At 36.1% G+C, this 25,848-nt stretch overlaps 1 protein-coding gene across 14 annotated transcripts in view; it reads right to left on the bottom strand.

Moving 5' to 3' along the window:
- Nucleotides 1-25,848, bottom strand: part of SLC4A10 (solute carrier family 4 member 10) — a 339,170-nt gene that overhangs the window by 241,288 nt on the left and 72,034 nt on the right. For 5 of the 14 annotated variants that reach the window (XM_023730462.1, XM_023730463.1, XM_023730461.1 and 2 more), the window contains exon 2: nucleotides 14,204-14,339. The exons of the other annotated variants lie outside the window; for them this stretch is intronic. In XM_023730462.1, coding sequence (XP_023586230.1) covers nucleotides 14,204-14,284 — 81 coding nt within the window. In that variant the 5' untranslated portion in view covers nucleotides 14,285-14,339. The remainder of the gene's footprint in view (nucleotides 1-14,203; nucleotides 14,340-25,848) is intronic. 14 annotated transcript variants of the gene reach the window in all.

The raw sequence follows: 25,848 nt of genomic DNA, 5'->3' as shown, positions 1-25,848 counted from the left end.
AAAACAAAAAAAAATCTACAAAATTAGGGTACTACACAAGTATTTAGTCTTCTTACCATAAATTAGGACATTTCTAAGTTGTCCTATATACACAATAATCAATTCTGTGGATTATTTAAACTGAAATAGGCCCAAAGTATCTGTAGTTTTTAATGACTTACAGGTGAATTGGACTTGAACAGACAATAATTTGAAAACTGAAGGTGGAATAAAGTTCCTTGATATAAATAAAACCAACAACAGAGAGTGGAAATAATCAAATAATATTTGCAAGGCATTCTGGATTAAATAAACGGAGAATTTTCCCAATATTTTTAGAGAGCTAAAATAGTACTGTGGAGGGAGGTAAATAAAACACTAGAAGATTAACTTCAAGATAATAAAGCAAGCACTGCAGAGAGATAGTCCAGGTATAAGCATGAGTTATAAAAGGAACTCCTTGCCGTCAAGTCAATTCCAACTCATATCAACCCTACAGGACACAGTAGAACTGTCCCGTAAGGTTTCCAAGGAGTGGCTGGTGGATTTGAACTGTCGACCTTCTGGTCGGCAGCTGAGCTCTTAACCACTGCGCCACCAAAGCTCATATAAAAGCATAGTGCTTCAGTAATTAATTTACAAAATAAAGTAAGCAACTCTAACCAGTTCTGTGATTTTTTTTGTTTAACCTTAATTATTGTTTATTAGTGTTATGTCTTATCATATAAATAATAAACCAAAAAAATCCAAACCCACGGTTGTCAAGTCAGTTCAACTCATAGCAACCATATGACAGAGTAGAAATGCCCCATAGGGTTTCCAAGGCTGTAAATCTGTACGAAAACCAATTGCCACATCTTTCTCCCATAGAGGGAGTGGTGTGTTGAAACCTCTGACTTTGCAGTTAGTAGCCACCAGGGCTCCATGTGTATCTCTCTTTCTTCAGTCATATTCAGTGTACAGTTACGTATTTTGATTCTTTTAATTTTAAACTGTGGTTGATAATACTAGTGCTCACAATATCATGTCCACGTTCTCTTCCTGGACTACAGGAAGTGTATTATATATTTCCCAGGCCCTTGCAGTGACTAGTGTTGGCCAAAGGGGTATAGGTATAAGAGAGTGACTGTGTGGAAGAGAGGTCCTCAATCTCACTTCTGACCTGTGAGCAAGAAACAAACTTCTATTGTTTTAAGCCACCGAGATTTTGGAGTTTTTTACTGCAGTGTAACTTAGCCAATCTCAAGAAAACAAACATTTTGCATGTTGTTTCATACTTCTCAAAATTATACTTTACAAGTATTGCGTAATATTTCATCAGGGTAATGTCCTAGAGTTTCCTTAACTTTTCCTCTAGTACTGGTCATTTAGATTTTCATTTAATTTCTAACTAATATAAGTAATTCTATAATGAGCATATTTGCAGAGATTAAGTGCTAGAAATTTTAACAGAAGCATACAGAAGCTAAATAAATCACTATCTTTGGTGCCTACTGCTAAACAGTGGTCACAACTGTGCACTTATTTTAAAATGATAATAGGATTAAATAAGGAGCTTCCTATCAAAATAAAACAGAATGGTAAGGCATACTTTTTAATGATATGAAAAAATGTCTTAAAGGAAGGCGTTAAGACAACAGAAAATAAAGAAGATATTGTTTGGTGTAAGAGATGAAGACATTGGAGCTGTAAGAAAAACAAAAGATGTCTAAAGGGACAGGGTCAACAGTATAAAGAAAGAAGGAATTAAAAAAAAATGTAGATGCTTCCAATAAATGTTTGTGAGTATGTGAAAAAAAAGAGGGTGTTGTTGGATTGATATGAAAAATAGAAATATCACAATTATAGAGACTTAGATTATGGCTGCTGAAAGGACCCTTAGAAATCACCTAATTCATGAACTCTATTTTAAAGATGAGAAAACTCAAGTTCCCAAAAGGTTAAGCCAAAATCTCAGTTACAACATAGCTTTTATTTTTTCTCTACTTCAGATTCCTCCATCTTCTGTATTAGTGAAAGAAATCAGTCTAAGTTTGGAACACATACACCAAATCAAAAAAAATGAATTAATGTAACATTGAAGATAAACTTTACTCGTTTTAGGCAAATAATCAGCTTTCAGAAGTCCATAATGGCAACAAAAGTAAAATATCATAAGGATCAAAAGAGGAATGCGGAAGAAATTTAAGAAAAAAATGCATTCTGATTAAATAAAATTCCTTGTGGCAAAAGTTATGTTTGATGAGTCTGATGTCTAATTTATTCTCTTGTATATGTTAGTTCTTCATTTTAAAATGAGACTTTTGGGTATCTGCTTAATACTAAAAAGAATGGTAAGTTCAGAAAACATGATAATTTTGTCAGTTATATTATTTTTTGTGTCTGTGCTCAAGTATTTGCCTGCCTCTGATAATGCTAAATTGCCTTCTTCTGAGATACTAAATTCTTTAACTTTGAGCATGTAATACTTGCATTTGTAATTAAATACATGAAACATTTAAAAATAAATCATTACTTATGAACTGATCAACCTCCAATGAATAAGAGTACTTTTAATAGATGAAATATGAATTATATATCAAAGTATATACAAGAATATATCTTTATTTTCTTAAATAATAGTAACTTGGAAAAATACTTAAAAATGCATTGCATACATATCTATGCATATGCAGCCTTCAGTATAGATTACAATTTAACATAAAGAAAACAAAAATCCTCACAACTGGGCTAATAAGCAGCATCACGATAAATGGAGAATTATGGTGTTGGTGAAGAACACAGACTATACCATGAACTTCCAGAAAAACAAACAAATCTGTCTTGAAAGAAGTACAACTAGAATGCTCCTAGTTGAAGCAGGAATGGTGAGACTTCGTCTCACATACTTTGGACATGTTATCAGGAGTGATCAGTCCCTCGAGAAGGACATCATACTTGGCAAAGTAGAGGGTCAGCGAAAAATAGGAAGACCCTCAACGAGATGGACTGACACAGTGGCTGCAAGAATGGGCTCAAGCATAACAACCACTGTGAGCATGGCGCAGGACTGGGTAGTGTTTCGTTCTGTGGTGCATAGGGTCGCTATGAATCGGAACCGACTTGATGGCACCTAACAACATCACTGTCCCAACAATAAGTAACTACGAAGAAATTATTTCCCTTAAGTTTTGAAGAAGACACAATTTAAGGCAAAAAGCCAATATTTAGATGTGAAACAATGTCTTGTAGCCATATATTTAGTATTCCTCTCAAGGCCCTGTACCCTAGCTTAATTTTACTTGTGCTTGGTTCTTGATTTTGTCACAGTGCTGTTTTATAGAATGATCTCAATGTTATAACTTAAAAAAAGGCATGCTCAGCCTCTCATTCAGAGCTGATTCTGTTTACAGGTCTATATCATAGCTCCTGAGATTGAAACAGAAGTTTCACAATTTAGGAGGAGACAGTATAACTCAAAAGGTCAGCAAAGTGAACATGCTTTTAAAAATGAAAGTGTCTTCCTTAGAATTTCATGATATGGCAAGTTTTACAAAGAGCTTGAGGGTTTTATGAAAGAACCAACCTCTTTCTGCAATTTATACACTTAAGAAATTATAGAAAAAAAGTGAAATAACCATTAAAATTCAATCATTCTTTCATTAATCATTCCTTCACTAAAAGTTAAGACTAGTGTTACCACTAATAAGAATAATAACCCATTGGCTTCGAGTCGATTTCCACTCATAGTGACCCTATAGGACAGAGTAGAACTGCTCCATAGTGTTTTTCAAGGAGACCCTGGTGGATTCGAACTGCCGAGCTTTGGGTTAGCAGCCAAACTCTTAACCACTATGCCACCAGGGTTTCCAATAAGAAGAAGAAGAACAGCCATGACAATATTAGGTGTTTTGGAAACATTATCTCACTAAACCCTATAATATATTATCCCTACTTTACAAATGGGGAAGTAGGAACTCAGAGGAGGTAAGTAACTTGCCCAAGGTTATAAGACACACACAAAGTTTGCAGTAAGCCAATGGCGGAACTAAAAATATTGGTTTTCTGACTGACATCTGAGTGTGTCAGTCATTAGATAATTCTAACTCTACCTTCTAATACTGTTAGTCCCTCAGTTGTCTGGTTTTTCTCAATGCTGCTAAGCAAAAAGTTGATGATTTGAACCCACCCAGCGGTTCTGCAGAAGTAAAGATTTAGCAATGAAGATCACACCCTAGGAAACCCTATGGTGCAGTTCTACTCTGTCATATGGGGTCGCTCTGAGTCAAAATCCACTCCAGGGCACCTAACAACAACAACACCATGTGTGAGGCACTATGTTAGTGCTGGCTTTAAAGAAATAAAAGGACACTGCCTTTGCCCTTAAACGTTTCATAGTCAAACAGAAAAATCAATGACTGCAATACAGCGTGTATTGTACTTCAGTGAAGGTAAATACCTGAATCCAGAAGAACATAAGAAAAAAGCATTTAATTCACTCTGAAGGAATTAGAGAATTTTCCAAAGGAAGTGATGCTTAATCTAGATAAATTTTGAGGCATTAGAGTTAGCCAGGCAAAAACAAGGAGAAATGAGGGACATTGTAGGGAGGAAACAGCATTATAGGCAGTTAGATAGAGCCTGTATCTATCTAACTACTAAAATATAGACTACATTTAGCTAAAGATGACTAAATTTAAATGTCACTTCCTCAGGGAAGCTTTCCTTGACAACCCCAAATTTGACAAGTTGCCTCTGTTTCACACTCCCATGGCACCCTTTGCTTTCATTTCCCTTTTGTTAAACTTCTCACACGTTTGATTAATTTTTCACTGACTGTTTTCCCAGTTAGTAAGCACATAAAGACTCTGTCTATCTTGTTCACTGCTGAATCTCCAGCATTTAGCAAAGAATAGATGTTTAATAAGATGTTGACTGAATGACTGATGAATGAACATGTAGGGAAACTACAAAGGTTCAGTGTAGATAGAATAAGTAAAGGATATATGTTGGGATGTGGCAGGAGATAAGACTGATAAGCAGTAAGGGACTTATTTGTGATGGTAAGAACTCTGAGAAATATCTTGAAGGTAATGGAGATACTTTGAATGATTTCAAGCAGGCAAATGTCTGGTCCTGGTTTACATTTTAGAAAGAGTACTCTGGCAGCTGAGTGGTTGATTGATTGACTGGTTTGGGACTGGGTGGGGGAGGAAAAAGAAAGAGCTGTAAAGATATGATTACAATAGTCCAAGTGAGAAATGAATGTGAACCACACTAAGGCCAAGACAATGGGAAATGATTTTGGACTCTTTAAGAGAGAGAATCTACCTATGTTGGTTAGTGATTGGTTCTGAGGTTGCGATAAATTGTTGAAGATGATCCACAGGTCATCATGATGGAAAAGACAAAAACATTTTGAGGAGAAAACAGTGAATTTAATTTGGGACGTACAAATTTGAGATGTTTATAGAATGAGCAGAGATGTCTAACAGGATCCAGTGTCTAGAGCACAAGACAGAGCTGTGGTATAGATCTTAAATCATCAGCATACAAAGTAGTGGTTCCCAATCCTGGCTACCAATCACATTCACTTGGAAAGCTATTTGAAAATATGAAGGCCTGGGTTCTATCTTCAGAGACTTTATTTAGTAATTCTGAGATAAACTTGAGCATCAATGTTATTAAAAAGCTACATATGTGAATCTGGTAGATAGTCACAATTGAGAAGCACTGATGGGTAATTTAAGTCACGGATATGGATTAGACTAGTTTTTTTTAAATAGTGGTTGGCAACCCATTAAGGGAGACTGAAAAGAAATTATTAGAGAGATTATGATAATAATAATAACCATTATAGTTTATTGAGCACCTATGTCAGGAACTGTGCTAGTACTTTACATATATTATTTCTAGGGTAAGGAAAACCAGACAGAAGGAGTATAATGAAAGTAGTCATACCTCTTCCATGAAGTCTTCCACGGTAATTTCAGTTTACACTGATGTCTCTCTTTTCAATTTGGCATTTAAACCCAGACACTGCTGTTCAGTTGATTTTGACTCACACAGACCCTCAAGGACAGAGTAGAATTGCCCACATAAGGTTTCCAAGGCTGTAAATCTTTAGAGAAGCAGTCTGCCACATCTTTCTCTCGTGGAGCAGCTGGTGGATCCAAACCACCGACCTTTTGTTTGGCAGAAGAGCGCTTTAACCACTGAGCCACCAGGGATCCTTAATTTGGTGTTTAGAATATACTAATTTATAAGGAGCCCTGGTGGTGCTAACGGTTAAGAGCTCGGCTACTAACCAAAAGGTTGGTGGTTCAAAGAAAGACATGGCAATCTGCTTCTGGAAAGATTACAGCCTAGGGAACCCTATGAGGCAGTTCTACTCTGTCACATAGGGTCGCTATGAGTCAAAAACTGACTCAAAATCACCTAAAAACAACAACTTTTAATTCAGGTGTATATAACCTGGAGCATTATATAAAACAGTAGTTAAATACAGCAAGAGTTTTAGAGAGGTTTCCAGTTTTGAGTACAATTTTGTCCTCTTCTTTGCTGGCAATTTTGATTTTAGGCAAGTTACTTAATCTCTCTTTAAAACAACTGTTGTGGTCGAGTGGATTCCAACTCATAGCGACCTTACAGGACAAAGAAGAACTGCCCCATAGGTTTCCGGGGAGTGACTGACAGATTCGAACTGCCAACCTTTCTGTTAGCAGCCAAGCTCTCAACCACGCCACCAGGGCTCCAATCTCTCTTTATAGTATAACGTGTGTATATATACATACACACGTTATATTTTATATATATACACACACATATGTGTTTAGGTATGTATATGTGGATTTGAACTGCTGCCCTGGTTGCGCAGTGGTTAAGAGTTCGGCTGCTAACCAAAAGGTCGGTAGTTCTACCCCAGCAGCTGCTCCACAGGAGAAAGATGTGGCAATGTGCTTCCATAAAGATCACAGCCTTGGAAACCCTATGGTGCAGTTCTCCTCCGTCCTAGAGGGTCGCTATGAGTCAAAATCAACTGACAGCAATGTGTTTGGTTTTTGTTTTGCTGTTGTCGTTAAAAAAAAAAAATATATATATATATATAGTATACTTTAAGCATATTATATTGAAGCTCCTTGAGGGAATTTGGTTTATATCTTTTGTAGGTTTTCTCCTCAACTTTGCGTAGTACAGTATGGCAGAATAATAATACCAAAAAACCAAACCCACTGCCTTCGAGTTGATTCCGACTCATAGCAACCCTACAGGAATAATAATAGTTAACATTTATTGAGCTAGGCACTGATGCAAGCACTTTCCAGTTTCAGTTGCTATTGAGTCGATTCCGACTCATTACCCATGTGTGTCAGAGTAGAACTGTGCTCCCCAGGGTTTTCAATCAGTTAGCACCTTCCAGGAACTCCACAAGCACTTTACTTGTATTGATTCATTAAATTCACATAACAACTCTAGAGGTTAGTATATTAGTATCCTCACTTTACAGATGACAAAACTGAGGAAAAGACTAAGTTTTTTCCTCAGAGATTAAGTAACTATCCTAAAATAAAAATTACTATTAAAGGGGAAGATACAGAATCCACACCAGGGAATCCAGTTCTAAAGCCCTAATACTGTGTTATACTACCCCTGCCATATTTTACAACAGACATTCAATAAACTTTTATGAGATTGAATTGAATTTGAAAAAGAAAGAAATGGGTAGGAATAGATGGCATACATTTATACGCGGCACATTTTTCTACAAACACCCACCCCTCACTTATCCACATGGTTAAGTTCCAAAAACCAGGTCATTATGCAAAAATCGGTGTTATGTGAAAATGGAGGATGACTACATCAGATCATAAAATGGAGGATGACTACATCATTACAAAACTGCCACATTACATCATTACATAACTGCCAAATTATGTCATTACATGACCACCAAACCACCGAGAATCATGGCCCAGCCAAGTTGACACATAACCTTAATCTTCACAGCCAGTGTTACGCTTGCCGCACACCTCAGTGTTCATTACTGCTAGACTTAAGTTTTTAATGGGCAAAATGACTATTTTGCACATTAACAACATATGTCTAGCAGTAACGATAATAAATTTTTTACTATTGTCACAAATGCAAAATGTCAGATAACAAGATAGTAAGTGAGAAGTAGGGGTACTTTACTGGAGCCAGGTTCTATACTGCCTTTTAGAAAGAAAGAGTTTGGTGAAGGAATATTCAGTTTTCTTTTTAACATATTCTTCTTATTTATATTCCTAGATTATCATTTTTAAAAGTCTTGGGGTGAGAAAAGAATCACTTTTCCCTAAATGTCTTTTATCTGCTTTTTTCAGAAATAAAACAATAAAAAGAGAGGAAATGTTTAAAAGTTTTAAAGCAACTCAAGACCCAATGTCCTCCAAAGTTTCTTCCAAAATGGATCTTTGATTCTAAAACAAGTACTGAAAATATGTTGAACCTCTACCACAGGTATGACTCTTTCCCAGGCATTGTGACATCATAATGATTAATACGACAATCTCACCAGAACTTCTGGAATATAGGGCTTTCAAATAATTGCAGACTTTTACAGGAAGAAGCAAATCAGTCTCAATTGTATGGGTCTTCTATTGCTCTAAAATTAGGGTCAGAAGTGCACCTGTATCTGGTTTCATTTTAACTTTCCCTTGTGGAGTTCTACGAGTTTTACTTCTGACATACTTTATAGGGATGATGTACTAAATGAGAGTACTAGGCTCCAATTCTTTCACAATTCCCATGCACAAATGACATCTTTCTGGGTCTGATGCCAAAAGTCACATCCCAGCTGTCATATCTAAAGGAAATCTGCTCTTGGATGTCAGCCAGCATTTTTACTAACCCCAGGCAATATTAAAATGCCTCTAGTGTATGGATAGAAGATTTAAAGGTGGTGTTAAAAGTATTAGCAATGACAGCTTACTTTATCATTTCTAAATGAACAAAGGCAAGCTGAAATATCCAAGTGACTTCCATGATTAGAAATAGCAATTTCTATTTCCAATTTTCTCTATGGCAAAGTCCTTTTTATCCAAAACTTCACCATAGTGACAGGAGTATTCATTGCATTAAAATGACTCACTAGATTGTCCTTGATCAAGGAAATGTCAAAAACAAAGCCAAAGCTAAATCAGCTTACCAACCAATAAAACAGAGTTTACATCAGGGACAAGCAGGAGGTCTCTTAGGATCTGAAATCTAGGACTTTCAAGTGGTTATGGATAGGCTGAGAAATGCTCTCACATGCAATTTTGACAGAGAATTTTATTAAAATCTTTCATTTGTTTCTACCCCCTACCTTGTCTACTAACTACTAAATCTACTCAGGAATTTAATTTTCATTTTCAAAGTCTCAAGAGGGCTAGAGCTCTGAAAATGACTTCAAAATATAGGTACTGCTCTTTTGTTTTTCGTTTTAATTTTCTCCAGGAATAAGTATAAATGTTCACAGTTTAGAAATCATAATCTACCATTTAAGGCTCTACACTATATAAACCAAAAACCAAACCCATTGCCAGAGAGTCTATTCCAACTCATAGCGACCCTATAGACAGAGTTGAACTGCCCCATAGGGTTTCCAAGGAATGCCTGGTGGATTCAAACTGCCAACTTTTTGGTTAGCAGCCATAGCACTTAACCACTATGCCACCAGGGTTTCCCTATACTATATGGTCCCCACAAATCTTTCCACTAGGTTATATTACTTGCTTTTTGTCTCCCTACCTTTACTCATGTTGTTTCCTCTGCCTGAAATGGCCTTTCCCCATCTTGCCAGTCTTCAAGGTCTACCTCAGATGTTACCTTTTTCATACTTCCAATTTCCCATCTGGCCTGCCTCTCATCTCCCCACTCAGCTTGAAATATTCTGTCCACAAACTTCAACAAAATAATTTGTACCTCTTTCATCTCTTTTTTAAAGCTCTGTTATGCTTACTTGTGCTTAGTGTTTATGATCCACTATCGGCAATGTTCTGAAGACAGGGACTTATATTGGTCTTCGTATCCTTGTTCAGTACTGTGCTTACCAGCACATTGTAGGTAGTTGTGTAGTTTGTTTGTTTCAAAAAATTCCATCATCCTGAAGTTCAACTGGCCCTGTGCTAATTTTTGGGAAATAGCTACAGGTTGAGAAAATTACTCACGAGAAGAGAACTGAAATTCAGAGATGTCACAAAATGACACTTAAGCATTTACATTTCATCCAAATATCAAATTACTCATTTGCACTTACAATTAATTGACAATTTTTAAGCAGATTTTTTTACATTTATAATCACCAGGGATTCAAAATAGTATATCCTATCAAATAGGGACCTGAATTGTTCTAGTCATATATACAGTATTGCATTCATAACGTATTTCATTTTAGTCTTTCATCTAGAATAAAAACACTAATTAAAAATGTAAATAATAAAACAGAATTTGTGTTTACATTTCAGTGAAATTTTTTGTCCTGGACATTTTTTATGATTAAGAAAATAAATTAGATCATTAAATCCAAACTACGTAACCTGTCCCTATTATTTTCTTTAAACCTTGATTTTTACCCCTTAACTTTCATCTTAAACCATAACCAAGAAAGGCTTGACACTTCTAATAAAATTTGTCCAAAGTTATAATAATCTTTCTGTCATGAATGAAGTAGTTTGTATAATATAGGAAAGCAAAGGACCTATACAAATAGAATCCAAATACAGTAGACATTTAAATCAGCCAAGTAAGCAGGTGCAAAAAATCTTTCAACATAAAACGTTTTCATCAAGCCCCAATTCTTATTGTCAGCAAATTTAAAAATTTAGAGGTAACATATTTTTCGTTGCTTGCATTTTTGTCACCAGCTTTATTTAAGTGTAGCATATGCTTTTGGTTGAATTTCTTATTTGATAAGGGGAGTAAGGAAGAGGAACAAAACTAATCTGTACGATGACCCTTATCAAAGCCTGCATATCATAGCCCATCCTAGATCTTAGAACGTATATAACAATATCTGTCAATAAACACAGTGCTTGCTATATGCTAGGTACTCTTATAAATGTTTTATATATATTAACTCACTTAATTTTTACAACTGCTTGACGTAAACAGCACTGTTATCTTCACATCAACGAGGAAACTGAAGCCCAGAAAGATTAAGTAATTTGCCCAAGATTGTAAAGCTAGTAAGTGGTATAGCTAAGATTTGAACCCAGTCACTATGGCTCTAGACTCCATATGCTTAATGACCATTCCATAAGCCTCTTAGTTCAGCCAGCTGTTACAAACCTGAAGAAACTGCAAATCAACTTTCTATTGCTCTAATGAGACAGCAGGTACTTTGGAGGCACTGTTGGGCAATATCCCCCAGTTTGGGATTCTGGGGAAACAGGGACTTTGCATCTGCTCAACCCATCCTCCTGTGGCTTCAGCCAGCTAGCTAAGACTACTTCCATAATAACTCCTCCCAGTCCCTTTTTTCAGAGCCTGAGATGAATCCTATTTCCCTCATTTTATTCAAAAGGATTTTCCTAAATAACCTAGTTAGCATCAGACAATCCCACACTTGCTACTCTTTATTTCCAAATGTAAACCTTATGAGATCAAAACCCCCTTCCCTAATACTTATCCAGGTCACTATAAGTGGGAATTGACTGGACTGCAGCTAATAACAAGAAGAAGCCTGGAATTAGACTAGCTTGGCTGCGTCCCTGTTTTGAGTTGATTTTTGTGGTCCCTGCTTTTGCCTCCGGACAGTGGACTAAGTCCTCCTTCACTCTCAGAATAAACTGACAACTATGGCTTATAAAACATACAAAGCTATTTTGTTGATTCATAGTTTATAATGCCTTGTCACAACAAATTAGCTATTCTAAAAGAATTTAATGCAGTTGTAATAAAAGTGTGGAATACTTGATTACATAGTTTGCTCTGACCTCTTATTTCTCTAATACTAAGAAACTTACATAAGAAAAAAGAGTGTTATGTAACTCATTCTAGGCTTGAACATCAGTTTATAGATGATTGTAGCACACCACCTTAGAAAAATCAGTTTAAAATGTAAGCATACCTCATTGTGTACATTTGCTCATAAGCTTTTTGACAGCAGGAAATATCTTTTTCGTTTTGCTGTACTCCTCACACCACCAAATACTGCACCTTGCAAATGGTCACCTTTCATATAATGTTTATCGAACTGAAGAATAACTCAAATAGTTTCTTATGGACAGCTTATCTTTAGGAATCTTTATGATATGTAATGAAACGCAGCTATAAGATAGTACAGATGGAGGCAACCATCATAAAAAGATGACCAAACATTACTGGGAAGGTTTACAATCAGTTTCACCACTCAAAAGGTCACGACCAACTTGCAGCACAGGAAGAAATGTTCACATTACATTTAAATGTCTGCTACAGTCCAACCAGTCTTCATTTTTTCATGCAATGTATTTTGACATGGCAACAAGAGAAATTTCTCTCCAGTTTGTAAAGGAAATGATCATTCTAAGACAGTAGTTGTTTTCTACCTTACAAAAATCATCTTCATTTAATTGATGCTAAAAGAAATTAATCAAAAATCCTTATGGTTTATTTTTTTCTTCTCAAAGACCATAAATACAGTGAAAAAATAACAAAATGCTGTGAAACCAATATCTAGAGGAATCCAAAACAATGCCAAAAAACAGAATGTACTCATGGTGACTAATACATGCCAAAAACTGGAAATAAATTCTAACAGATTAAACAGGTTTTGTAGCAACTGAAAAGTATATTCAAATCATTCCAAAACTAATCAAGCTTAAGAATATGGCACCCTTCCTTACTAATAAGAATATAAGCTAGCTAAGTAGCCTGAATAACATATAAATTATAGCCAGTATCAGTAGGTAGAATTCTTTCAATGTGTTTTTAATTAAAAAGGAGAACTGACCCTTTAACTGAATCAATTTACGTTGCAGACACCTACTTCAGTCTTTTTTAAGTATATTCATTTTTAATACCATTATCATTTCACCCTGATGAGGCATTAAATCCAAATCACGCTACATAATCAAGAAGACAAAACAATTTTTCTGTTGAGAAATGCTGCAACATTTTATCTCTTTTTGCTCATTTAATATAGCCTATCTGGTCAAGTATCTGACAAGTTCTCTAAAGTTGAGGCAGAAATATGTGTAATATAAAAAATAAAATACATTTCCTTCAAAATCTGAACGTCAAGCACAGGTATAGTTTCCTATCCAAGTATGTAATACTGAGGATAGGCTACAACGAACTAAAGTTAAATGCATTAAAGCATGACAGGTAAACATATTTTAAAATAAATGGCAGAATTTCAGGAGAAAATGGATATATATATTCAAATCTTTTGCTGTGATGATTCTTTACTCTTTGTAGTTAGTATGTTTAATGCAGTCAAGTCTTTTCAATTTGAAAATGAAAGTAAGCAAATGCCAAATCTCTCTAGGTCAAAAAATCTTAAACAAGCCTAAATGTCACACACTTTCTTTGTGCAAAACAGATTTATAGCCTGCTTTCATTTATAAACAATGCCTTAGCAGCTATCTACATTAAGAGCACCAAGAGCACCAGTATTTCAATATATCAGAGAAAGGATTTAAACCAGTGCCTTTTAAAACAACTCAGATGCTGCAATATAAATTTCAGCAAATTAGGTTATATCCTAGATGCTGATAAACATGATTCTACTTATCAAACTTTTACAGCTATGTTACTGCATATTGCAAAGAAAACAACACCTATTTCTAGGCAAAAGAAATTACAGATAAAAAAATTTTTGCAATATGTCACTATAAGCTAGTTATGATATATCTTTATCAGTTTGATCAATGTATTCCATTTTTATCATTCTAAATAAAAGATGCAGTTTGAGCTTAGTCAGGCTTACTCTGGAAAAACCTGCAGCACCCCAAACCTTGCTTTTAATCATACGCAAAGAATCTCTTTCCCTACTCTCCACTTCCCAAAAAAAGCTAAACACACGCACACACGCACACACACACACACACACACACACACATTTCTAAAATTCATGTTGTTTAGCTAGTGACCATCACTATAAATATTACTTGTTTAAATATCCTAAGGAAAATCTGACAATAAACAATTAAATTGATTAATATATTCTAAATGACTAATAACCAGAAAAAATCAATAATCCTACATTCTAGAAGTATTATCATAATGCATGAGGTCATACCTGATGACTTAGAAATTGCAAAGGTTCACAGGTTCCAGACAGCATGACCTCTCTATTTCCAGAAACCCCCAAAGATTGCATTTCCTGTCTTACAAAACATTGTCACAGCCATCTCTATCTCTCAGCATCTTCGGGACTAGTGAAGAAAACATCAAACAGCAGATCTGTCCATCAGTATCTGTTTAAGCCTTCATCAAGATATCAAATCTCATATACTGTTTATCGCTTCCCCTGTGCAGTTACTAATGCCCTGTATTAAGGGAGGTTGACACAGTTGTATTTGCTGATGCTGCTAATGCTGTCTGAAAACAGTAAGCTTACTGCTTAGAGCAATTCTGCATCATCCAAACAGAGAGTGAGCCACATCCTTTAGGATTCCCACTTATGCTACTATAAAGATTCCACTTGCCAAGAAGACGTTGTGTAGCAGGGGGTGGTTCTTTAAAAGTAAGCCATGTTCTGTTTAATTAAGTATCCAATGTATCTGTTACAAAGTCCATGTTAAAAGGTCAATTCTTAATTATTAGGCAGTTTTCTCCATACATGACTAAGCTTTAGTACAATGATTTTCAAGCAAAATCGTACTCTCATTTAAAGGACTCTTTCCTCCAAACTGTTACTCATCCAACGCATTAAATTAGAAGTCCCTAAAAATAAAGAATTTTTATTCTGGCAATCTTGGATAATTGTCTATAATATATAGGTAGATAAACAGTTTGGTAAGCCACATATTTACTTTTTAATTTTCAGGAACTCCATTTTTATTTCATATATTTCAGACCAACATGATCCAAATCAAAATACCTTTTAAATTTTTATTTAATGTCTTCTTTAAAGAGCTTAACATGCAAAAGACAGCACGCAATTATCAAATTCAAATGCTGCCTGGTTAAACATAAGAATGAGACCTATGTAAGTAAGTGGCATGTTGATTGTGAATTTTTATTGTGTCTTTGACTCATGTTCATGAAGTTTCTTGTAATGCTTTCTTTCACCACAACATAGCGCCATCAGAATTTTTTTAAATAAAGTAGTCTGATAATACAGAAGCAATCTCCTCTAAAATTATAATTGGAAATGCTTTCTCTTTACATGTGACAAAAGGTTGTATTTTAGAAATAAAACAAAAACCAAGAAATGACCAAAATTTTAGTCAATTTCATTCAGTTCAAAATTAGGACAAGGAAGTACAACATATCACCCTAAAGCAGCTATCATATTATGTACATCCTGAATTAATGGTGCTATGAACACTTTGTTTATACACCTGTGAAATAAACTAATTGAGATTAATGGTAGCTAAAGTGCTATACAGAGAACGTTTTAGATAAATGTAGACTAATAATAAATCAGTATAATTTCCCTTCTCCTACTCATGAAATTTGATGAGCATAATATGTATTATCATTGAAACTAGTCAAAATCAGTCTTAAAAAATTAGCATTTTTAATAACCTGAGCCACGCTATCCCTTTAGAGAAATCACTACCTCCAATTCTACAAGTTCAGACATACAGCTTATTATTTTGGCTATATGTATACGAGCCCTGGTGGTGCAGTGGTTAAGAGCTTGGCTGCTAACCAAAAGGTTGGCAGTTCAAATTCACCAGCTGCTCCCTGGAAACCCTAAGGGGTAGGGCTACTCTGTCCTGTAGGGTCACTATGAGTCAGAATTGTCTAGATGGCAACAGTCTGATTTTTTGGTTTATACAATGACACACACCTGGATGAAAAATCATATGTAGACAAATATGGTTTATCTACGCAGTATTTACCCTCTTATTGTAATCAAAATAGGTGTTCATCCTTTAAGACCCATATTCTCAATAAGGCCTTCCTAAGCTACAACAGCTCCCTTTCTCTACATTCATCCATTCTTTCATATAGAAAATATTCAGCATTCTCTATGTGCCAGGTACTACATAGGTGCTAGGAATTCTGTGACAAACAACACAAAAATTGCCATCACAGAAAGCAGAGTAATTTAACACGTATGTTTTGTTATGATAGAGTATTTTAAAAAAGATATGAAAATGATAACAGGGTATCCTATCCTAATCTAGGGATCAGAAAGGCTATTTCCAAGGAAGTAATGTTAAAAATTGAGAAGATTCTGAGCAAGTCATATTCAAAGAATAGTAAACACAGCATGGTTAGACCATAAAGTGCAAGAAATACTTTGGGGAGAAGTGAGGCTGGAAAATAGACTACGGCCCCATAATGGGAAACTTCAGGAGCCATTTAAAGAGTTTGAGCTTTATCCTTGGAGGAATGAGAAGTGACCAACATAATCAATTTTGTAGTTTTAGATTATCTTGGCTACAGTGTGGAGAATCAATTGAGTGAAACAAAACTGGAGGGAGAGAGACAAGTTAGGAAGCTGTCTCAGGCCATACATGACTACAGAGCTAATAAGGGCCTGAACCAAAGTGGTGGCAGTAGGAACAGAGAGAAATGAACAGACTCCAGATATACATCTTAGTTAAAAGTGAGAGGCAAGAGAAAAGTCAAGGTTGATTCCTACTTTCTTATATTATTATAGACCTCATTTTCACTACTAATGCAGTTTCATCACGTGTCTGATGTATTAGTTATCCATTTCATGTTCATATGTTTATTTTTATAAACTAGTCAGAAAATCCTGAGAAGGAAGACTCATGTCTTACATTCCCTCTGTGTCCTTTCATAATATGCATATCTTAAATAATCAAAGTTGTTAAGTCAATAAACAAATGAGAAGTAAACAGAAAATTGAACTTTTATTTCAGACATTTTGTCATAACATGGTTATAAACTTTGTTTTCATCAGTCTCTGGACATTATTAATAAGCACAGTATTTGCTCAGGATGCTCAAGTCCCTTACATAAAATGGCACAGTATTTGCATATAACCTACACATATCCACCTGTATACTTTGAATCTCTAGATTACTTATAATACCTAATACAATATAATTGCTGTGTAAATAGTTGTTATACTGTACTGATTAGGGAATAATGGCACGAACAAAAAGGTCTGTTGGTTTTTTTCTTCGAATGTTTTTTGATCCACGGTTGGTTGAATCTGAAGAAAACATTCTTTGATGGTTACGAGCGTGGCAAGGGAGAGAGCAGGGTATTCACTAACTAGATAGTAGACAAGAATTATCTTAGGTGAAGGAAAGGACAACACACCCTACAGGGGAAGTCAGCACAACTGGGCTAAACCAAAAGCTAAGAAGTTTCCTGAATACAACCAAACACTTTGAGGGACAGAGTAGCAGGGGCAAGGGTCTGGGAACCATGCTTTCAGGGGACATCTAGTTCAACTGGCATAACAAAGTTTATTTAAGAAAATGTTCTGCATCTCACTTTGGTGAGTGGTGTCTGGGGTCTTAAAAGCTAATGAGCAGCCATCTAAGATGCATCAATTGGTCCCAACCCACCTGCAGCAAAGGAGTTGAAAAACACCAAAGACACAAGGAAGATATTAACCCAAGAGACAGAAAGGGCCACATAAACCAGAGACTCCATCAGCCTGAGACCAGAGGAACTAGATGGTGCCAGGCTACCACCAATGAACACCCTAACAGGGAACACAACAGAGAGTCCCTGACAGAGCAGGAAAAAAGCGGGTACAGAACTCAAATTCTAGTAAAAAGACCAGACTTAATGGTTTGACTGAGACTGGAGGGATCCCAGAAGACATGGCCCCCGGACTCTCTGTTAGCCCAAAACTAAACCATTCCCAAGGACTCCTCAGACAAAGATTAGACAGGACTATGAGACATAAAATGATACTCGAGAAGAGTGTGCTTCTTAGATCAAGTAGATACATGAGACTAAATGGGCAGCTCCTGTCCAGAGGCGAGATGAGAAGGCAGAGAGGGTCAGGAGCTGGCTCAATGGACATGGGAAATCTGGGGTGGAAAGGAGGAGTGTGCTGTCACAGTATAGGGAGAGCAACTACGGTCACATAACAATGTGTGTATAAATTTTTGTATGAGAAACTAACTTGAATTGTAAACTTTCACTTAAAGTACCATAAAAATAAATAAAAAATATTGTGAATTAAAGATAGTAAGGACAAAGGAAAATGTGTTATCATAATAGAATATTGAATAAAAAAAAGATCATTATTTATTTATGCAGTACAATCTAAGATATGTAAAATATACACTGTCATGGATTGAATTGTGTCCCCCCAAAATATATGTCTACTTGGCTAGGCCATAATTCCCAATATTGTGTGGTTGCCCTCCATTTTGTGATCTATCTTCCATTTTGTGATGTGTTATAAATCCTAGCCTCTATGCCTGTGGTTGTGGTCCCATTTGGGAGTGAGCTGTCCCTTATGTTAATGAGGGTTAATGAGGTAGGAAAAGGTCATATTAATGAGGATTAGGGTGGCAAGCAACACCCTTACTCAGGTCACAGCCTTGATCTGATGTAAGCAGAGTTTCCCTGGGGTGTGGCCTACATCTCCTTTTATCATACAAGAGATAAAAGGAGAGAGAAGCAGGCAGAGAGAGAGGGACCTCCTACCACCAAGAAAGAAGAGCCAGGAGTAGAGCGCAGCCTTTGGACTTTGGGTCCCTGAGCTAAGAAGGGGAAGATTGATGACAAGGACCCTCCCCAAGAGCTGACTGAGAGAAAAAGCCTTCCCCTGGAGTTGGCATCCTGAATTCGGACTTCTAGCCTCCTGAATTGTGAGAGAATAAATTTCTGTTTGTTAAAGCCACCCACTTGTGTTATTTCTGTTATGGCAGCACTTGATAACTAAAATACGCACTGAAAAAAATAGACAAAAGGTAGAATTTTTAAAAGATGGCCCCTCATGACTTATCTTAAAAATACATACTTACAGATTTCATGTTTTCTTATAAAAATAGGAGATAGTTTCCAAGTAACATTTTAATATTTAACAAATACTCTTGTTTCTTGTGTACTTCCACTTTCTACTAAAAATTATGCCTCAAATTTCAGTCTTTCTAAAGTTTTCCCCATATTTCTGCTCTAACTTCATGAAAATATTCAAATCTACTTCTATTAGATTATCTATTCTTTAAAAACCACTCTTTATGTGCCTAGCATAGCATTTATTACATGTGTGTGTGACTATTTTCACCCTTTATTTATATTGGGCTAAAGCTGATACAGACTGTTTTTGGCAAATTAGCCTTCACACTACTTTTACTGCTATATGAAAAAAAATTGAAAGAATTTGTGTAGCATGACTTTGTGTCACTGACTGTCTAAATAGAATCTTTAAAACTTTTTGCACATGAATAAAACAAAGGAAAAGAATCACATGATCACATCAATTGATGCAGAAAAGGCATTTCATAAAGTCCAACACCCATTCCTGATAAAAACTCTCAGCAAAATAGGAATAGAAGGGAAATTCCTCAGTATAATAAAGGGATTTTATACAAAACGAACAGCCAACATTAACCTCAACAGACAGACTCTGAAGGCATTTCCCTGGAGGACAGGAACCAGACAAGGACACCCTCTATCACCACTTTTATTCAACATTGTATTGGAAGTCCTAGCAAGAGCAATAAGGCAAGAAAATGAAATAAAGCACATCCACACCAGTAACAAAGAAGTAAAACTATCCTTTTGCAGATGATATGATTCCATACATAGAAAATCCTAAGGACTCCACAAGAAAGCTATTGGAACTAATACAGCATTCAGCAAAGTGACAGCATGCAAGATTAACATACAAAAATCAGTTGGATTCTTCTACATCAACAAAGAGAATTGTGAAAAGGAAATCAGGAAAACAACTCCATTTACAATAGCACCCAGAAAGATAAAATACTTAGGAATAAATCTAACCAGGGACATAAAAGACTGACACGAAGAAAACTGTAAAACACTACTGCAAGAAACCAAAAGAGAATTATATAAATGGAAAAACACATCATGCTCTTAGATTGGAAGACCTAACATTGTGAAAATGTCAATACTACCCAAAAGGATATGTAGATATAATGCAATCACAATCCAAATCCTGACAGCATTCTTCACCGAGATGGATAAACTAATCACTAACTTTATGTGGAAGGGAAAGAGGCCCCAAATAACAAAGCCTTATTAAAAAAGAGGAACAAGGTAGCAGGCCTCACACTACCTGACTTCAGAACCTACTATATAGCCACGGTAGTCAAAACAGCCTGGTAGTGGTACAACAACAGACACATAGACCAATAGAACAGAATTGAGAACCCAGACATAAACCCATCCACCTTTGGACAGCTGATCTTGGACAAAGGACCAAAGGTTTTTGAATGAGGAAAAGACAGTCTCTTCAACAAATGGTGTTGGCAAAATTGGGTATCTATCTGTAAATAAAATGAAACAGGATCCATACCTCACACCATACATAAAAACTAACTCAAAATGCATCAAAGACCTAAATATAAAACCTAAAACTATAAAGATCATGGAGGAAAAATTAGGGACAACAGTAGGGACCCTAATATACGCCATAAATAGATTACCAAAAATAACTAAAAATATACACAAAAAGAAAATGTACTAGATAAATGGGATTTCCTAAAAATTAAACACTGTGCTCAACAAAAGCCTTCTCCAAAAGAGTAAAAAGAGAACCTACAGACTGGGGAAAAAAATTTGGCTACAACATATCCAACAAGGGTCTAATCTCTAAACTATATAGAAAACTTTAACACCTCAACAACAACAACAACAAAACAAATAATCCAATTAAAAAATGGGTAAATGAAATGAACAGACACTTCACCAAAGAAGACATTCAGGCTGCTAACAAACATATAAAGAAACACTCATGATCATTAGCAATTAGAGAGACGCAAATCAAAACTACAATGAGATACCATCTCACCCCAACATTGCCGGCACTAATCGAAAAAATAGAAAATAACAAATGTTGGTGAGGATGTGGGGAAATTGGAACTCTTATACACTGCTGGTAGGAATGTAAAACGGCACAACCACTATGGAAAACGTTATGGTGCTTCCTCAAAAAGTTAGAAATAGAAATATCATATGATCCAGCAATGCCACTCTTAGGTATATACAGTACAGAAGTAAGAGCCATGACACGAATAGACATCAGTTCACCCATATTCATTGCAGCATTATTCACTACCTGGCTACCACTTCCAACTGCTCTGACTGGGATTACAGTAGAGGGTCCCAGACAGAGTGGGAGAAAAATGTAGAACAGATGATCAAATGCACAAAAAAGACCAGACTTACTGGTATAACAGAGACTGGAGGAACCCTGAGACTATGGCCCTCGGACACCCTTCTAACTCAGACTTGAAGCCATTTCCAAAGTTCACCTTTCAGCCAAAGATTAGGCAGGCCTATAAAACAAACAATAACACACATGAAGAACATGCTTCTTAGATCAATCAAGTATACGAGATCAAATGAGCAACTCCTACCCAGAAGGCGGGAGGGGACAGGAAAACTGGATGAATGGACACATTGGACCCATGGTGTAAAGAGAAAGGGGGAGAGTGCTGACACAATGCAAGATTACAGCCCATATTAGTAAAAACGACTAATGGATCATGTGAACCACAGCCTCCAACAGCCTGAGTCAAGAAGAACTAGATGATGCCTGGCTACCACCACCAACTGCTCTGACAGAATCACAACACAGAGTCCTGGACAGAGTGGGAGAAAAATGTAGAACAAAATCCAAATTCACACCCAAAAAAAGAGCAGACTTACTGGTCTGACAGAGACTGGAAGTACCTCCGAGACTATGGCTCCCAGACACCCTGCTAACTCATAACTGAAGCCACTCTCGAAGTCCACCTTTCATAGACAGTTTTATAGATTAGACAGGCCTATAAAACAAACAATAATACACTAGAGGAACGTGCTTATTAGTTCAGTCAAGTACAGGAGACCAAATGGGCAACACCTGCCCCAAAGCAAAGATGAGAAGGCAGGAAGGGACATGGGGAACCTGGAGTGTAAACGGAAAGGTGGAGACTGCTGACTCATTGCAGAGATTGCAACTAATGTCACAAAACAATTTGTGTATAAATTTTTGAATGAGAAACTAATTTGTGCTGTAGACTTTTACCTAAAACACAATAAAGGTAAAAAGTATATATAGGTATCATATTTTATTTAACCAATCCTCTAGTCTTAGACCTTTCAGATTTTTCCATTTTCAGTATTATAAATACACTGTAATGAACATCTTTGTGCACACAACCTTACATATAACCTTTGAATGAATATATCCCTAGAATAAACTCCTACAAGGAGACTTAACTGGATCAGAGTATGAATATTTTTGAGGCTTTGGATAAAAACTGCCTAACTACATTCTCCAATAGAAATTGCTTGCTTCCTCACTGTTTGTCTTAGTTATCCAGTGCTGCTATAACAGAAATACCACAAGTGGATGGCTTTAACAAACAGGAATTTATTCTCTCATGGTTTAGGAGGTTACAAGTCCGAATTCAGGGAACCAGCTCCAGGAGAAGGCTTTCTCTCTCTATTGGATCTAGGGGAAGGTCCTTGTCATCAATCTTCCCCTGGGTCTAGGAGTTTCCCAGCGCAGGGACACGGCTCTTCATTCTTGGTAGTAAGAGGTCCCTCTCCTCTCTGCTCAATTCTGTCTTTTATATCTCAAAAGAGATTGACTCAAAATACAACCTAATCCTGTAGATTGAGTCCTGCCTCTTTAACAGAACTGCCTCTCATCCTGCCTCATTAACATCACAGAGGTTAGGATTTACAATACATAAAATAATCACATTAGATCACAAAATGGTGGACAACCACACAATACTGGGAATTATGGCCTAGCCAAGTTGATACACATTTTGGGGGACACAATTCAGTCCATAACACTGTCAAATAATAGCCAAAACTGGCTGTTATCACATAGATTTTATATGGAATAGTAGTCTCAATAAGTTAATATGAAAATAAAAAAGGAAAACTATACATACATTAAGACATAGGCTTAATTAAAGTAAGTATAATTTAACCAAATAGTTTTAAGTTTCTAACCACAGTTTTAAAAACCTAGAATAAGTAAATGTTCATTGTTTATATGCTTATAGACAAAGATATAATGCTGGTTCCTAGGAAATGTAAAACAAAACAACAACCTTTTGAATAGCATTTACTAAATGATGGCAAAGGAGACTAATTAAAAACGAATGTGATTATAAACGTGAATCTAATATTTATTTTCCTTCTGTGACATCTGTGAGATGAATGGAACTAAAGTGAGGGCCATTTGCTAGTGCTATTTTACTCATATGAAAAGAAAGACAGATTTTTATAGCCTTGGGAAACCTTTCAAACTCCATCAGACCTTTCCAATCTTTGTAACCACTTCCTTTATTTGTCTAATACTCCACCTAACCCAATAGCTCACCATTTCCCATAATCATTATGTACTTCAAATGGTTATCAAATATACCTTCAACCAATGAACCCCTCAGGAGAACCACCAAGCCTCCAAAATACCATGTGTAAGGCAAATATTTTTTGTTTATTCTTATCTTGAGCACCATTCCAGTGTTAAGCGAACTGGGGAGGAGAGGAATCCATAAATACAAATTCAGAATGTCTTTAATCTTTAAAAATTTTCATTGTTAAAAAAATCAATAAAATAATGGTCTTTTGAGTGAATTTTTCTGATATATAGCTGTCATTAAAATGTAATATTGACAATACTAAACTTGTATTTAAAGTGATAGTTATAGAAAATTGAAGGCAGGTTTGTCCTTTTTAATTCTAATGTAGACTGGGTCACAGATAATACATAAATATAATTTGTAAAGAAAAAAAATCACTAAAAATAAAAACATTAAAACACCTTACAACCTACCCTGTATCACTTAGTCGAAACAACTCATAGGTCTGTAGTTGAAAGCGTAAGGATAAGGAGATAGACTACTGAGTTCAAATCCTGGCTCTGTTACCTTGGCATGGCTATGTATTCTGTCTGCCTCACTTTCCTGGTACGTAAAATCATGATAATTCCAGTAGGGTTGCTGCAAGGATTAAATGCAATTAATACGTGTGAAGCAGTTAAAGCAGTGCCTCACACAGCGTAATTGTTGAATAAATGTTTGCTATTATTCTAAAAACTTTGGCTTGTTATAGCATTAAAAACAAAGAAGAGAAAAAAATGAAAGAAAAAAATCACAGAATAAAATAAGATTATGAAACAATCATAAGTACATACATGTTTGAGTGAAAGCTTCCAAGATCTGAGGGTGGCAATGTAGACATTCCACACCTAGTTTAGCAGAATATGTCAAAAAAAATTCAAAGATGTAACACAACTTTCATAATATAGTGGCTTTGGAGTCAGACAAATTTAGATTAAATCTCGGATTCACCAATTAGTAACCACGAGAAAGTTGCTTAAGCTCTTAACCTCAGTTTCCTCATCTGTAAAATAAAATTAATGTTCTCTACCTTATAAGTTCTTTTGAAGGTTAAATAAGATGAAATACATAAGACAATCAACACAGTCTAGCTCATATAAGCTCAATAAATTATTATTATTAGCTCCAGTATTCAGAGAAGAATCAGTGGATCATTTAAAAGGTTGATAAGCTAAAAGTTAAGTGGGAAAGTACATAATGGAAGATTACTCATTCTTTCCTCTTACCACATCCAACGGTCATTTCTCTGCCTTCATTATCCTCAACTTTGTCAGCCTTGCCTCACAATCTTGGCACAGAATAATTACTGAATAAAAGAGGTTGCTATATTGATGGCAAAATCCAGCAATCTTTTTCTAGGTTACATGAAACTACCATGTCACTATCCAGTCCAAAACTCTCTACAAATGTCCTGTCCTATCATTTGATGACCTCCATCGTCTGACCCCATCAGATCTTTCCAATCTTTGTAACTACACCCTCTATTTGTCTGATACTCCACCTAACCCAATAACTCACCATTCCCCATAATCATGTACTTTAAGGCTTCTCATTTTGTTCATGCTATTATATATGGATCTTAGTTCAGATCCATTTATCAACCATGGGACATTTTACAAATTACCAGACTTCTACGGACTTCATTTTCCCTATCTGTAAAATGGCGATAATAACAGTACCTATCTAATCCTTGAGGATTAGATGGATTAAAAATATAAAGTGCATAGTGGAGAAGTCAGCACAGCTTGACCAAGGCAAGGTCATGGAAGCTTCATAGACACATCCAAACTCCCTGAGGGACCAAATTACTGGGTGGAGGGCTGGGAATCATGGTCTCAGGGGACATGTAGCTCAACTGGCATAACATAGTTTATAAAGAAATTGTTCTACATCCTACTTTGGTGAGTAGCGTCTGGGGTCTTAAAACTTGTGAGTAGCCATCTAAGATACTCCATTGGTCCCATCCCGTCTGGAGCAAGGGAGAATAAGGAAAATCAAAGACACAAGGGAAAGATTAGTCCAAACCACAACTGCCACAGCCTCCACCAGACCGAGTCCAGCACAACTAGATGGTGCCTGGCTACCACCACTGACTGCTCTGATAGGGATCACAATACAGGGTCCCAGACAGAACTGAAACAAATGTAGAACAAAATTATAACTCACAAAAAACAGACCAGACTTACTGGTTTGACAGAGACTGGAGAAACCCCAAGAGTATGACCCCTGGACA

This window comes from Trichechus manatus, unplaced genomic scaffold (assembly GCF_000243295.1).
Source record: "Trichechus manatus latirostris isolate Lorelei unplaced genomic scaffold, TriManLat1.0 scaffold00036, whole genome shotgun sequence".
NCBI lineage: Eukaryota > Metazoa > Chordata > Mammalia > Sirenia > Trichechidae > Trichechus > Trichechus manatus.
This window is presented reverse-complemented; position numbering and strand designations above follow the sequence as displayed.